This window comes from Lytechinus pictus, chromosome 13 (assembly GCF_037042905.1).
Source record: "Lytechinus pictus isolate F3 Inbred chromosome 13, Lp3.0, whole genome shotgun sequence".
NCBI classification, from domain to species: Eukaryota; Metazoa; Echinodermata; class Echinoidea; order Temnopleuroida; family Toxopneustidae; genus Lytechinus; species Lytechinus pictus.
Window position 1 is genome coordinate 19,994,167 of NC_087257.1, and position 16,087 is coordinate 20,010,253.

The 16,087-nt window shown below is 35.1% G+C and overlaps 1 protein-coding gene across 1 annotated transcript in view; it reads left to right on the plus strand.

Moving 5' to 3' along the window:
* The window catches only part of LOC129275119 (SWI/SNF-related matrix-associated actin-dependent regulator of chromatin subfamily A-like protein 1), a 32,552-nt gene that overhangs the window by 11,243 nt on the left and 5,222 nt on the right, over window positions 1-16,087 (plus strand). Inside the window, exons 7-14 of the mRNA XM_064108204.1 lie at window positions 2,877-3,038; window positions 5,148-5,213; window positions 5,432-5,572; window positions 6,965-7,096; window positions 10,526-10,674; window positions 12,174-12,273; window positions 14,379-14,662; window positions 15,905-15,992. Of these exons, the coding sequence (XP_063964274.1) occupies window positions 2,877-3,038; window positions 5,148-5,213; window positions 5,432-5,572; window positions 6,965-7,096; window positions 10,526-10,674; window positions 12,174-12,273; window positions 14,379-14,662; window positions 15,905-15,992 (1,122 nt within the window). The remainder of the gene's footprint in view (window positions 1-2,876; window positions 3,039-5,147; window positions 5,214-5,431; window positions 5,573-6,964; window positions 7,097-10,525; window positions 10,675-12,173; window positions 12,274-14,378; window positions 14,663-15,904; window positions 15,993-16,087) is intronic.

Below are 16,087 nucleotides of genomic sequence, written 5' to 3' on the forward strand. Positions count from 1 at the left end.
GTGAAAATGACATGGGTTTTGAATAAAGTGCAGCATTTCTTTTACTTCTCAAGTTTGTTATTGAAATTTGAAATTTTTGAGGTTGAGTATCTTTCCCGCAATTTCTAAGAACTTGAGTGTTGTTAGACTTAAATGAGCAAACAATTGACAGCAATTTAGATAGATTATCCATCTTACGGATACAATTATTAATCATATTGCAAAAGTTGATGGAATTTTCATGGATTTTGACTGAGTAATAGGGCTTTAAACTCATTGTTGTAATCTCGTGAGGTCTAAAAATGTAAAATTCTTTTGTATGCGCAATAAAGAACATCATCAATTTTGGGTTAACTTTGAAGCTCTATAGCAAAAAATCAAGCACATGGACCCATGTTAATCTTTGCATATTTGGAATATTCAGGTGCTAAAGTATCTATGTGCAAAGTATGATGAAAATGACATGGATTTTAAATGTTTTGGAGCAAGACTACGGAACCATTCGCATTTTAGACGGTATTAACAGACTTTCGCTTGTTTTCGGCGCATTTTGGGCAGTTTCAAGTCAACTCGCAATAATTTGGACACTGATAATTTGAAAACGAGTACATGGACACCACAGTTTAAATATCTTAAATTCTTCAGAATATATTCCTCTACAAATCTAGAGAGTATGATGAAAATGACATGGATTTTGAATGTTTGGGAGCAGGACTAAGGAACCATTCGTATTTTAGTAATTTTGGACGGTATTAGACTTATTGCCCGTTTTAGGAATATTATAGATTGTTTCAAGCCAACTCGCAACACTTTGGACACTGATAGTTTAAAAACGAGCACATGGACCCCACATTTTTAATATGTTAACGTCTTTGGAATATAATCCTCTAAAAATGTAGAGAGTATGATGAAAATGACATGGATTTTAAATGTTTGGGAGCAGAACTACGGAACCATTCATGTTTTAGACGGTACTAACAGACTTTTGCTTGTCTTCGGCGCATTTTGGGCTGTTTCAAGCAAACTCGCAATAATTTGGACACTGATAATTTGAAAACGAGCACATGGACACCACAGTTTAAATATCTTAAATTCTTCAGAATATATTCCTCTAAAAATCTAGAGAGTATGATGAAAATGACATGGATTTTGAGTGTTTGGGAGCAGGACTAAGGAACCATTCGTATTTTAGACATTTTGGACGGTATTATACTTTTGCCCGTTTTAGGCGTATTATAGATTGTTTCAAGCCAAATTGCAACACTTTGGACACTGATAGTTTAAAAACGAGCACATGGACCCCACATTTTTAATATGTTAACGTCTTCGGAATTTTATCCTCTAAAAATGTAGAGAGTATGATGAAAATGACATGGATTTTAAATGTTTGGGAGCAGAACTACGAAACCATTCGTATTTTAAACGGTATTAACAGACTTTTGCTTGTTTTCGGCGCATTTTGGGCTGTTCTAAGCCAACTCGCAACATTTTGGACACTGATTGTACAAAAACGAGTACATGGACCCCATATATTTAATATTTAAACGTCATCAGAATATATTTCTCTGCAAATCTAGAGAGTATGATGAAAATGACATGGATTTTGAATATTTGGGAGCGAAATATGAAACCATTTGCATTTTAGACGGTATTATACTTTTTGCTTGTTTTCGGCGTACTTTAGGTGGATTTAAATATTTTCAGGCTAACTCGCAACACTTTGGACACTGATAGTTTAAAAATGAGCACATAGACCCCATATTTTTAACATTTTAATGCCTTCAGAATATATTCCTCTACAAATCTAGAGAGTATGATGAAAATGACATGGATTTTGAATGTTTGGGAGTGAAATATGGAATCATTTGCATTTTAGAGGGTATAAGAGAATTTTGCATGTTTTCGGTGCTTTATAGGCGATTTTCAAGCCAACTTGCTACATTTGGGACACCAATAGTTTAAAAGCGAGCACATGGACCCCATATTTTTAATAATTTAATGTCTTTATAATATATTCTTCTACAAATCTGGAGAGTATGATGAAAAGGACATGGATTTTGAATGTTTGGGGGCAAAACTACGGAACCATGTGCATTTTAGAAGACATTATTAGAATTTTGCACGTTTTGGGCGCATTTTGGGCGATTTTCATGCCAACTCGCATCACTTTGGACACTCATAGTTAAAAAACGAGCACATGGACCCCATATTTTTAACTTCCCTACACCTTCGATGTGCTTTCCTCTACAATTTAGCCGAATTTGACGAAAATGACATGGATTTTGAAAAAAGTGCAGCTTACAAAATACTTTTTTAATTTTTGAGTAGATTCACGCCTTTGAAGATTTGTTTTTTCAGAGTTTTTGCACCATTCTTGCCAAATGAGGGCGCTGCTGACTCCAAATAGATATATTTTTATCAATTAAAAGACTTTCTCTTACTTTGATATACACCTTGTTATATATCTTGAAAATTTGATAATGTTTGATGCGGTATCCACTGAGTAAAGATGATTTAAACTCATTTGGTGAATTCGTGAGGTCTAAGAGAGGCATAATTCTCTTGATTGCGCAAGATTGCATATCATTCAAATACGGAGACTTTGAAGACCCGTAGAAAAAAAATAAGCACATGAACCAATATTATTTTTTGCATTTTCATAATGCATGGATACCAAAGTAACTCTCTGCAAAATTTGGTGAAAATGACATGGACTTCATTTTAACTGTGGAACGTCCTTAAAAGACCCATATTGCCCTCGTCTAAAGACTCGGGCCAATATGATTCTTTTGCTGGCAATATATTTGATGTTCCCCTCAAGACCAGTCAATATTATATAATAATATGTAAATTTCATGACATCTGTGATTTATTCCTTATGTATTTTATACTAACAGGCATTCTTAAAATGGATACCATCGATTGAGGAGTATGAGGTCAACGTTGTGACCTCTGGAAGAGAAAGTGTTTCCTGTGGTCAAATTAATATCATCAGCTATGACCTGATGGCCAGGAAAACCAAAGCATTGCAGGCTGTAGGTTTCAAGGTCATCATAATGGTATGTACTGTCAATAGCCCAATCTCGCATTTTCAATAATTTAGATGAAGGTACCTTGGCCATGGTCTAAGGCACCCGGGGGGTGTTTCACAAAGATTTAAGTATGACTTAAATCGCACTTAAATACTGACGCGTATCTTAAATGCAATGCGCAATCTAATTGATCAATCCGCAGTAGTGCGCGTCCTCTTTGCATGATCTGACCAATGCGGTCATGGCTTTTATACCGCGCGCAACTAGGCATTAAGTGCAAGTCTAAGTCATACTTAAATCTTTTTGAAACACCCTCCTGATTAGACACACCAAAGTCTGGGGTTCGATCCCCGGCCACAGCACATTTGCTCTTGAGCTAATCATTTAATCAACGGTGCTCTTATCCTATATTCAAATAAATGGAAATGCTATATCAAAGCATTCTTGGTATCTGTGTGTGTACTCTTTAAAAAAAAATGAACAAAATAATTGATGCTTCTACAGGAAGTATAACAGAAAACTATATGTTAACTGACTCACTTTCTTCTGAAAGTGTTACTCATTATTTTTCTAGCTAAACCTCTGATGCACAGTCACTTAAAGGGGAATCCAGCCTTGGCCATAAAATGTTGTGTTGGGAAGGAGAAAAATAAATTAAACAGAATGGTGAAAGTTTGAAAGAAATCGGACAAGCAATAAGATAGTTACAGCTGCTTTAAAATTGAGATCACTATTAGTATGTAGATTTCAAATTGGCAACTGGGTAAGTAAATTATGACAAGCGGCAAGGACAACTTTCCCATAGGCCATGTACTTTATTATCAGGGATTTGTGGTTTTCTCTTAAGTACCCATTCCCCTGGGGCAGTAATCTAAATATAACCCAGGTAGTATATTGTTTTATGTCCTCATGAAAGAAAAATATAATTTGAAATAAAACTTTTTGAAAAAATGACATTTTAGCCATAATATGTATTGGAGTACATGGAAGAGTAGTCCTTGCCTTACATCACTATGACATCCCATATGCGGCCAATTTGAAGTCTCCATGGGTATAGTGATTACCAATATTTACAACTTTTAAAAACTCATAACTTTCTTGTTGTTTGCCCAATATTGTTCAAACTTTCACCTATCAACTTGTCTGATTTTTCTTTTCCTTATAAAAACAAGTTTTTATTTGGGTTGGATTCCCCTTTAATGTTTTTTTTTTATTTACAACATCTCTCCACACTAAAAGTCCACTCCTCAAAATTCAGAGGAATAGTTGTGATGCACGGATTGTTTTGGTCAAGGACTCAAGGTTGACCAACAGCTGTAGGGTCTTGACCGGCTATCATAAAAGAGTTCCACTTCTGAATTCTAGTCAGATTTGGCTTTTAGTGTTGATAGAATAAAGCTTACATTTATCTTTGAGCAGAGTTTATTTTCTCCAGCATGAGACTCTTTCAGTATGGTCACCAACAACTGTAGGGTCTTGACCGGCTATCATAAAAGGGTTCCACTTCTGAATTCTAGTCATATTTGGCTTTTAGTGTTGATAGAATAAAGTTTACATATATCTTTGAGCAGAGTTTATTTTTTCCAGCATGAGGCTCTTTCAGTATGGTCACCACTAGACTCACTCCCACAAGTTTGTGATTTGTATCATTTAGTTATTTCTCTTCAAATGAACTGTATAATTCATCTTGTCTTGTGCCTTCATCAAATGCTGGTTGAAAGTAAAAGAGCTAAATAAACTTAAAATCATTGGGGACTACTTTTTACAATTGATTGCCTCAATCTTCAACTTTGAATAAGTTACAGTATTTTATTTTTATTTTCAAGGGCCATTTTAAGCATTTTGAGGATGAAATCACCCCAAGACCCTCGTGTATTTTTTCCCTGAAATTACCCGATCACTACATAATAGTACTGTGACCATTTCTTTCCATTGCTAGGGATGCTGATGCTCATATACAGTGTATTACAGAGACATGCTGCCATAGCAAATCTGCTTCATGAAAAAAAAAACTCTTCAGAGTTAAGATGTTCAAGGTTTTGATGCTCGCTTTACCTATTGTTAAATTGTAGGTATCGCCGGAGGGACATAATCCATTAACACTTTTTGTCTGTTCTTTGTTGTTGTTTTTTCCAGGATGAGTCTCATTTTCTCAAGAGTTACAAGACGGCCAGAACCAAGGCAGCTCTGCCACTATTAAAGGTATCTATTGAATAATTACTTAACCAATCGTAGAGTGATTTTAAAATTTGAATAGTAATAATTATAATATTCTGCTTTAAAAGAAGTCATTCAAAATGTTAAAGTGAGGAATGTACTATATTCGTGATCTGGCAACGGCAGAGGTTTCGACACAAACATCCATCTTTTTTCAAAAAGATGCGACACTGGCTGTGATATTTGTTCTCTCGTTGGTTTAGGCAGCGTCAAGAGTGATCCTTCTCTCCGGTACACCAGCCCTCTCCAGACCGTCTGAACTCTTCCAGCAGGTCAGTGTGGTCAATCCACGGCTCTTCCCATCATTCCATGACTTTGCTCTAAGATACTGCGATGCCAAACAGGTACGATGGGCTCAAAAACAACAAATCATTTCACTTTATTTCATTTTTTTCAAATTCTCATTAAAAATATATAGCATACAATTCAAATTAGAATAAGAACACAATGTATACAAATTAAGATGCAAAACTGGGGTTCCATGACATTTGCTCTGGCGACTACTGAGGAGACTACTAGGGCATGAAACAGGCCCAAAATGAACAACAACAACAACTCTGGCGACAATTGCTCTGAAGCAAATTCCACACATTAATGTAATGGCAAACTTCAAACCTGGATTCAACACTATACCCTATCCTGAACCTAACCCTAAACCTGACATAAAACCATATTGCAGCCCTAACCCTAAATCTAAGACGAAGTAAAGCCTGGAGCAATTGTCGTGTCACCAAAAAGGGAAGTACATAACAAGAGAAAATGAGAATATGGGAAGCCAGTATAGGCCAATCATGGCTGGGCTCCCTAACCCATAAAATAATCGTAACAATTATAGAAGAGAGTAAGTCACTATAGACCTCTACAAATGAGGATGGGTAATACATGTAAGTCAATTTTCCTTATATTTTTTTAGGGTTTATAACAGCAACAGCTAAATACAGGGCTGTGAGTGATCACAAATGAAAAGAACTGGAAAAAGCTGAAGAGTGCTGAAAAAGCTGAAATTGAAAGAGCTCCTATACTTTTGTCCGGAGCGATGCTGAAGTACGCTGAAAATCTTAAATCAACTCTCTTACATGTTTGTCCCAGGGGACCCACTGTCGTTTTAAGGTGTACATTAAGCTATTCCATGAAGATTTCATAAAGAATCTGCTTTTGAAGCTATTACAACTCACTTTTTTTTTTCACACATATTTTTTTTAGTATAAAATGACTGCATCTGTATTTGTTTGCGTGCTCAAATACATATTTGTTGTTTGTAAATATCTAATGGAAAACAAATTTCTGCATTACGTTTAAAGGCCATTCAAACGACCATTCATAAACATTTTACTATTTTGACAACCGTTTGAGAACAAAATTGTACTTATTGTAGTTCCACATATATACTTTCGTGTAAGTAGACCAAGTGTGACTTCCGCATTTCAAAGTGAAGAAGTAGGGGAATATTCCTCATTTTCTTGATAGTTTCCAACTAAATCAAAATTATTTCAAGTAAATATGTAAAATAGATGGGCATTTCATGGATGTAAAGATGTAAAGATGTAAAATCTACAATGTCAAAAATTTTTGGGGAAGGGTGTTTTTTTTTTAACCCGCCCAGTTAACCCTATCCTCCCATTTATTTATAGAACTATAAAACCTTTTTAAAAATAAACATAATGACTCTGGCCTTATACAGGTGCCGATAAATTTAATTCAATATCTCTAGTTACTGTTTTTATTTGAATTTGTAGACTCACTTTGGCTGGGATTATTCTGGCTCCTCAAACCTGACTGAATTACATCTTCTCCTAGAAGAGAAAGTGATGATAAGAAGACTTAAGAAGGATGTCCTTAGCCAGTTACCATCCAAGATTAGACAAGTGGTGAGTGCTACATATGTGCTCCAATTCAGTAGCCCGAATTAGTGCTGGTCGATGTGTGATTTCAATTTTAGTCGATTATCGCCAGCAAAATATTGCCAATAAAACCTTACATGTATATCGTCAAGTCTGAAAATTCATTAGATACGTTCATTATGAGCTTCAAATTCTGTAAGAGCAGGGAGAGGGGAAATGAAAGTAGAGCTTTCATTGGTGCTTGTCCATGGAAAGTGGGCATGTGGGTACTGAGTTACTATGTCTGAGTTGGTTTACATATCAGCATTTGTGGTCAATAAATGGTGATTAACTTTTCACAATAAATATTTTTTTTTTCATATTGCATTGGCGCGATATGTCAACATAATCATATAACCATTATCATATATTCAGTGTTTTTTAGATATCGCATAATTTTGATAATATCGAAAAACCGCCCAGCACTTGCCTGAATTCACAAACATGGTTTAGAGTTTGTGGTTTGAAATCATCATGCTGTGTGCATATTTCATCCTTAATTTATGCTGAATTCAGCATGTAAATTCAGAAAGTATGCAAGAATGAATTTATGCTTTCGGTGCAGGATGCTAAATTGACATTTACTACTGATGAGGGAACTAATGCTGTAATCTTTAAAAAAAATCTGTCAATTTAACCTGTGTGGAAAGGAAAATAATATAGAATGGGTTAAGGATAGTACAGGGTTAAGAAAACGTAGTGTAAAAAGCCTCCAGCTTTGTGAAGATTGATAGCCAATTTCCTTTGAAGTTTAATAGGTTAAGTGCAGCACAGTGTGCTTGCTAAAAGAAAACATACCATGGCTAGGATTCCAACCAAGGACCCTCTTGTTGAAAGACGAGAGTCGGAACCATGATACACCCATCATTGGAAAATTGAAAATATTGATAATAATTATAATAATAGTACCATGAAAATAAAATTCCCCAAAATAATAAGAAAACATAATAAAGTAATAAAAGTAATAACCACTACATCAGGCAATCTGATATGGTAACAATACCCCCCCCCCCAAATAAATAATCCACTTATTGCAAAAATAATGCAAATAATATCTGAGTAATAATGCCACATATAAAATGTAGAAATAACAATGCCACTCTATTAAGAAAATAATAATGCCACTATTGCAAAAATAATGCAAATAATATCTGAGTAATAATGCCACATATAAAATGTGGAAATAACAATGCCACTATAAAAAAATAATAACACCACTATTGCAAAAATAACGCAAATAATATCTGAGTAATAATGCCACATAAAATGTGGAAATAACAATGCCACTACAACAAAATAATAATACCAACTATAAACAATATCTGGAATAACAAAATCATCTGCTATTCTCAATACTTGTAATAATAAAGTAATAAGAGCAATGTTCAGAAAAAAAGCCACAATTTTTTTTTTTAATAAATTTTGATGGACAATGGAAACACAATAAATAAATAATAGACAATATTTATAATAAATGCAATAATAATAACACACTGGAAATAACAATTCAAAGAAATAAAATAATATGGGACTGTAATAAGTCACATAATAATGCCCAAAAATAACAGCAACAATAGAAATAATTATAGTAACAATAATAGCAATAACAACAATAAAAGGAAAACCCAAATGATAAAAGTTTCATCCAACTAGGTTAAAGGTAATGCACAGTGTCAATCGTAGAGACCTGATACAGTGATATGTGATCACCAGTAACTGAAATAAGCATTAAAAAAATGCATGCACTTTATAGAAAATGTGCTAATTACCATAGTATTTGTTCTCAATATTTGCTATTTGCTGTATTATGATAACATAATAAGCCTGCAAATATTAACATATATCCATTGTGTGAAAGATGGACTAAACATGCAATATATTGATATCTGTCTTGGGGGAAAAAAGACTGACTACCACAAATGGAGTTTTGGTATAGTTCTCATAGCATTTGTGCAAATTGACAAGATTGCAGGCTAAAATAAATTTTAGCCGGAAAAAACATGTATCGGGTCTCCGCTGTGTGAGATGGAATATACATTATATCCATCATTTAAAAAAAAAACACTATATGAATTTGGGGTACTGCCCTCAAGTAAATGCTTATCTTATCTTAAATATACATAATTGCATATTGTTGACAAGCTTATTGTAGGCTATTAAACATTATAAGCCTAGAAATATTAAGGTCTACATTGTGTGAGGGATGGACTCAATATACATTATATCCATCATGTAATCACTCCATATGGATAACCATGGAGACGTCACTCTTCATAACATATATATTATGTTATCTTATATATGCATAATAACAATTGCATAGTGTTGACAAGATTGTAGGCTACCAAAACAAGCCTGAATATATTAACATAACCATTACACGAGAGATGGACTAAACATTCATTATATCCATCATATAAAAGGGCTTTTAACATCAAGGATGGATTCACAGATAACCATCAAGCCCAGATTTAAAATCCTTTATTATCATAGAGGATTACTATATACTCTGATCACTGTGTGATCCAAATGACACTGTGCATTACCTTATCTCGATTAGGAATGGTCAGTCAGAATTATATATGAGGGTTGCTTTTAAGATTTAGGTATATATACAAACTCTGCCATTATGTCTCATGAAATGCCTGCTCTGCACCCGGGATGGTAATGGTGTTGGAGTCAATATTCACAAACTCACACCTTTGCATTTTGGGCTTAGCTGCGCATTGCCTGAACCCCAGAGGGCCACTTCCATTGACGAGTGGATACCATGCGTGACCCCCAAAACATGTAAAAAGATCTCATTTTCAAGATAGAACATGTTACCTACGTAACGTAATAAGGGTTTGAGGTCCAATTTGTGAGGGTACATAAAAACACTAAAACATCTTTTTGCCCCAACACTACACGTTTAGGGTCCGACTTGAGCGAGGTGTGTGGGGTGGTACTAAACCCAGTAAAAGTAATGAGATAAAGCTGACGTCCGTGATCAAGTACGTGACATTACAATTAAGATATCGTACTTGTTTCAGGGGTCAATTCAGGGAATACTTGTCAAGGGTACCATCTTGTTTCCAATACTTGTTAAGGGTAGGGTTTCAGACACCAAAACTTGATAAGGGGTGAATTTTCAGAACATAATTGGATCCTAGCTTGGCAAGACCGATGGCAAATCAGTGTACTACTCTCCTTTGAATGTGTTTCAGGTGATAATGGATCCTAGCTTTGTGAAGACTGGTAGCCACTATACTACTATACTTTGGATGTGTTTTATGTTACCATAGATCCTCGGTTTGTTAAGACTGGTAGCCAAACACTATACTTCTATCATTTGAATATATTTAAGGTTATAATGGATCCTTGCTTTGTTAAGACTGGTAGCCAATTACTATGCTACTATCCTTTGATTTTATTTAGGTGATAATGGATCCTAGCTTTGTGAAGACTGGTAGCACATCACTAAAGTGTGCAGCTAAGGATATGGAAAAGAAGAGTAAATCAGATCAACATGGGACTTTACTCAAGTTTTTCAGTGAGACCGGTCTTGCTAAGATCCCTGCATTGAAGTAAGATATGCACACATTTATGCCCCTTTTACCACTACTACTACTTATATTCCTCCTCCTTCTCCTACTCCTACTACTACTCCTACTACTACTCCTCCTACTCCTACTACTACTCCTCCTACTCCTGCTCCTGCTGCTACTACTACTCCTACTACTACTACTCCTCCTACTCCTACTACTCCTACTACTACTACTACTACTCCTACTACTACTACTGCTACATGTACTCCTACTCCTCCTTCTCCTACTACTACTCCTCCTACTCCTACTACTACTCCTCCTACTTCTCCTACTACTACTGCTACTCCTCCTACTCTTCCTTCTCCTACTACTACTACTACTCCTCCTCCTACTACTACTACTACTACTCCTACTCCTACTACTACTTCTACTACTACTCCTGCTCCTACTCCTGCTACTACTCCTACTACTACTCCTACTACTACTCCTCCTCCTACTACTCCTCCTCCTACTACTACTCCTACTCCTACTACTACTTCTCTTCCTACTCCTCCTACTCCTACTACTACTCTTACTACTACTCCTCCTACTCATCCTCCTACTACTACTCCTCCTACTCCTCCTCCTACTACTACTCCTCTTCCTCCTCCTACTCCTACTCCTACTCCTACTACTACTCCTCTTCCTCCTCCTACTCCTACTCCTACTCCTACTCCTACTACTACTCCTCCTACTCCTCCTCCTACTACTACTCCTCTTCCTCCTCCTACTCCTAACCTTCTCATACTCCTATCCCAACTCATATTCCTCCTCCTACTCCAACCTGCTACCTGGATAATTTATAAAGCGCTTTTTGCCTGAGGATACAAAGTGTTGCTATTATAACAAAAAACAATGATATAACAAGAAAATCAAATAGTTAAATATGTTCCATATTTTCAAAATTAAATAAAATGCACTTTATTTTGTCATAATACAGCTCATCCAAAAAAAAAGCGAAATCAAGAATAATTCATGCATTATCATAACGTAATAAAAAACGAAATACAAAAATTATCTATCATTGCAAAGTTTAGAGTCTTTTTCATCAGGTAATATTTGATACATGCTTCATACATGACAGAGTGAAAATATTTTGAAGAAAGGATGGTTTGGTGGATTGTATCTGAATTTCAAAGAGAAAACAGGTCCCCAAATTTCCATATCTGCTCTTTGCTATAATACCTTGATCAAAGAAGATTAAAGGAATAATAAAGTTGTGCCTTGTTGAAATGATGTCCAATATATAGTTTCAATTTAAGTTTAATCAGTAGATGAATGTATGATTTGATAAGATAATTAAAGTTTTTTGAAAAACTTAGAATTAAGTGTTCCATTCTTCCAATAACGGAGACATAAATTTTGAATGTAGGCAGTGGGGAATCTATCTAGTTTACCAATATCATGATGATGTATATTTCATGGACACATTATTCATCACAGTTCCAATGTCATATTAACATATCTGTAATGGTAAAATGCTATTGTTTTTTTTGCAGGGAGTATGTGATTGACCTAGCAGAAAGCGGTCATAAATTTCTTGTCTTTGCTCACCATCAGAAAGTCATGGAGGCACTGGCCGAAGCACTCATAAAAAAGGTACTCTTCACTCATCTCATTTTGTGTCTATACAGGAATGTTGGCATGATCTTATGTTAAAGGGATGGTCCGGGCTGAAAGTATGTATAGCTTAATAAATAGAGTAGAATTCACTGAGCAAAATACCGAAAATTTCATCAAAATCGGATAACAAATAACAAAGTTATTGAATTTTAAAGTTTAGCAATATTTTGTGAAAACAGTCGTCATGAATATTCATTAGGTGGGCTGATGATGTCACATCTCCACTTGTTCTTTTGTATTTTATTATATGAAATTAGGTTTATTTAAATTTTTTCCTCCAAGAACTAGAACAATTGGATTGACAACTGATTTAGTGCATTAGATATTTATTGCTGCAACTTATTTCATTATAAGGAAGACATATTATTCACACAAGTATGAAATAATGAAAAAATTATGATTTTATGTAATAACATAAGAAAACGGAAAGTGGAGATGTGACATCATCAGCCCACCTAATGAATATTCATGACGACTGTTTTCACAAAATATTGCTAAACTTTAAACTTCAATAACTTTATTATTTGTTATCCGATTTTGATGAAATTTTCGGCATTTTGCTCAGTGAATTCTACTCTATGTATTAAGATATAAATATTTTCAGCCCGGATCATCCCTTTAATGCTTTGAAGTGTTAAATTCAAGCCTTATTTTCTTCTTGCAATTGATTATAAACAAATCAGAGAGTGAATTATGCTAAACAGCCTCACATCTCTGATTCCATATAATGTCAAATAATAACAAGGACATTCACCTCCAGCTTTAGAACCATTGATGTTTATTGTAAGAGACAGTCTACATCAGGGGGGTGTTTCACAAAAATTTAAGTATGACTTAAGTCTCACTTAAATGCCGACAGGTACATGATATGCAACGCATGCTCTTATTGATAGATACGCAGTGGTGCGCGTCCTCATGACACGATCTGACCAATGCGGTCAAGCCTTTTATACCGTACGCAACTAGGTATTTAATTGCGACTCTAAGTCATACTTAAATCTTTGTGAAACACCCCCCAGATTACATTGTGCTGAACAAGGATGGCTCACACAATGGGAGGACAAATTTTGTTGTATGAAAAGTCATTGAATGTGTATTCTCCAAATTTAGAGTGCTAATATTAATGAATTATTGAATATTATGATTTACATTTACCAGAATATAAAAGAGCAACTCCTTTTCTTTTATTGATATTTTACATACTGAAAAAACATAAAACATATAAGAAAACATTTACATGAAAGATTACATTTACATCAGTGAAACTAATGCATTGCTAAAGAAATTAATTTGAAGGATGAGAGGTACATATTTTTTCCCCAAAAGTTTTGGTAAAATGACCGAAGTGAATTAAAACTGACCAGTCAGTGAGGAATAGCGGCCTTTTCAGCCTTCAATCATTAGTATGGCCAATAAAATGTTTATTCAAACTGATCATGTCCATTGACACAAAAACCTCACTCAGCTGAGACATCAGTGAAAATTTCATCTTAGCCCTACTTCGGTGACATTTGTCTTGGGGACAATTGCTCCGATGAAAAATCTGCACGTTAAGCCAAACCTAAACCCTAACTTCCAAAACTAAGTAAACCCTAATCCTTATCTTTATTCTGAACCAAACACCCTATTACAATTCTAACTCTAACCTTATGCCCTCTGAGATATTAAGACTGGTCAGGAGCAAATGTCGCAGGAGCATATGTCGTGTCACCAAACTTGGGGGGGGGGATGGATTTGTACCTGATATCTTTAAATTGGTTTTGTCATGAATGATGTAAGAGGTGCAAGTAAGGTATCAATAAAAACCTGAAATGTTACTCTTTCATATTCTGGTAAATTTAAAATATAATATTCATAATCTCTGAATACTAGCTCTCCAAAATTGGATTATCTTTTTTTGTACGCATTAGTGTTATTAAATCAAGATAACTATAGATAATCTATTGTAGAAAGTTGAAAATACTCTTTTTTCCATACAAAATCCCTTTTTTGTCACTCAAAAAAATAAAAATTTTGAAAGCACTGGTATTGCGCTAAATGTAATATATCTTTAATGTTTTATTTTATTCAATATGACACAGAAAATCAAGATCATCCGTATAGATGGAAGCACATCGTCGTACATGCGCAACGAGCTGGTTGAGAAATTCCAGACCAATGACTCCTATCAAGTCGCAGTGTTGTCCATCACAGCATGTAATGCAGGGATCACCCTGACCTCGGCATCTACGGTACTCTTTGCAGAATTGTTCTGGAATCCCGGAATCCTGGTCCAGGCCGAGGATCGCGTCCACCGAATCGGTCAGCAAGATTCGGTGACCGTTCGTTATCTCATTGCAAAGAACACTGCAGATGACTATATCTGGTAAGTATCTTGCAAATTCTCCTTCATGCAAAAAAGATTCTAGTATTCTTGAAGTCCAGTATAATGTAGACCATTGTTTAACTCTGTGCTAAGATTATGGGAAGCTGAAAAATTTTGATTTTTGTATTACATGAGTGTTTAACATGTTTATTAGTTAGTTTCATCATTCTTTAATAATAGAGGAAACTAATTTAATTGTTATTCCCAGACATTTAAAAATGATTTTGGTGTAAAATGAGCCTGCCATGTGAAATACTTGTGTAACATCTGGCTTTCCATAGTCAAACCACAACTTAAAGGGGAATCCAACCCAAATAAAAACTTGTTTTTATAAGAAAGAGAAAAATCAGACAAGTTTGAACAATATTGGACAAACAACAAGACATTTATGAATTTTTAAAAGTTGTAAATATTGGTAATCTCTATACCTATGGAGACTTCAATTTGGCCGCATATGGGATGTAAGGCAAGGACTACCCTTCCATGTACTCCAATACATATTATGAGGACATAAAACAATATACTACCTGGGTTATATTTAGATTACTGCCCCAGGGGAATGGCTTCTTAGGAGAAAACCACAAATCCCTGATAATAAAGTACATGGCCTATGGGAAAGTTGTCCTTGCTCCTTGTCATACTTTACTTACCCAGTTGCCAATTTGAAATCAACGTACTATTAGTGATCTCAATTTTAAAGCAGCTACAACTTTCTTATTGCTTGTCCGATTTCTTTCAAACTTTCACCATTCTGTTTAGTTTATTTTCTCCTTCCCAACACAACATTTTATGGCCAAGGCTGGACTCCCCTTTAAGACCAGAGAGTTTAAGTGAAACCTGAGTTCCAGGCTTTTATGTTTGATCCCCAAATATTCTACAGATCTCATTCTTTATGTTCTAGCTATTATTAGTACCTCTCTGTTCATCATCTGCTGTGCAGTTAACTAGTTGACTTCAAACTGGCACAGGATATATTCTTGCTGGCATATATAGTGGATCATGCAAATTTCTTATTAGTTTACAATTTCATGTAATAGACTAGGGGCCCGTAACACAAAGCTTAGCAATGATTGTAGAATATTTTTTACGATGATTCCATTTACTCCAATGGACAATCAATCGTGAAAATCAAGCGTACAATTAATTGCTAACCTTTGTGTTACCGGACCCTGGTAATTCTAATACTCAATGTTATTAGTTGACATACACAGAAAACTTTTGTCTTATATTTGTTTCCTACAGGCCTCTCATTCAGAAGAAACTCTCTATCCTTGGCAAAGCTGGTCTCTCAAAAGATGATTTTGGTGATGCGGACATGACTGAATTGAAGGTAGGTATATGAGGACTCTTACTGAAGTTATATTATGCAGGGCCCAGTGCATGGGAGAACAGTTTACAAGAACTGCTTCCCTGGGTAAATAAGAC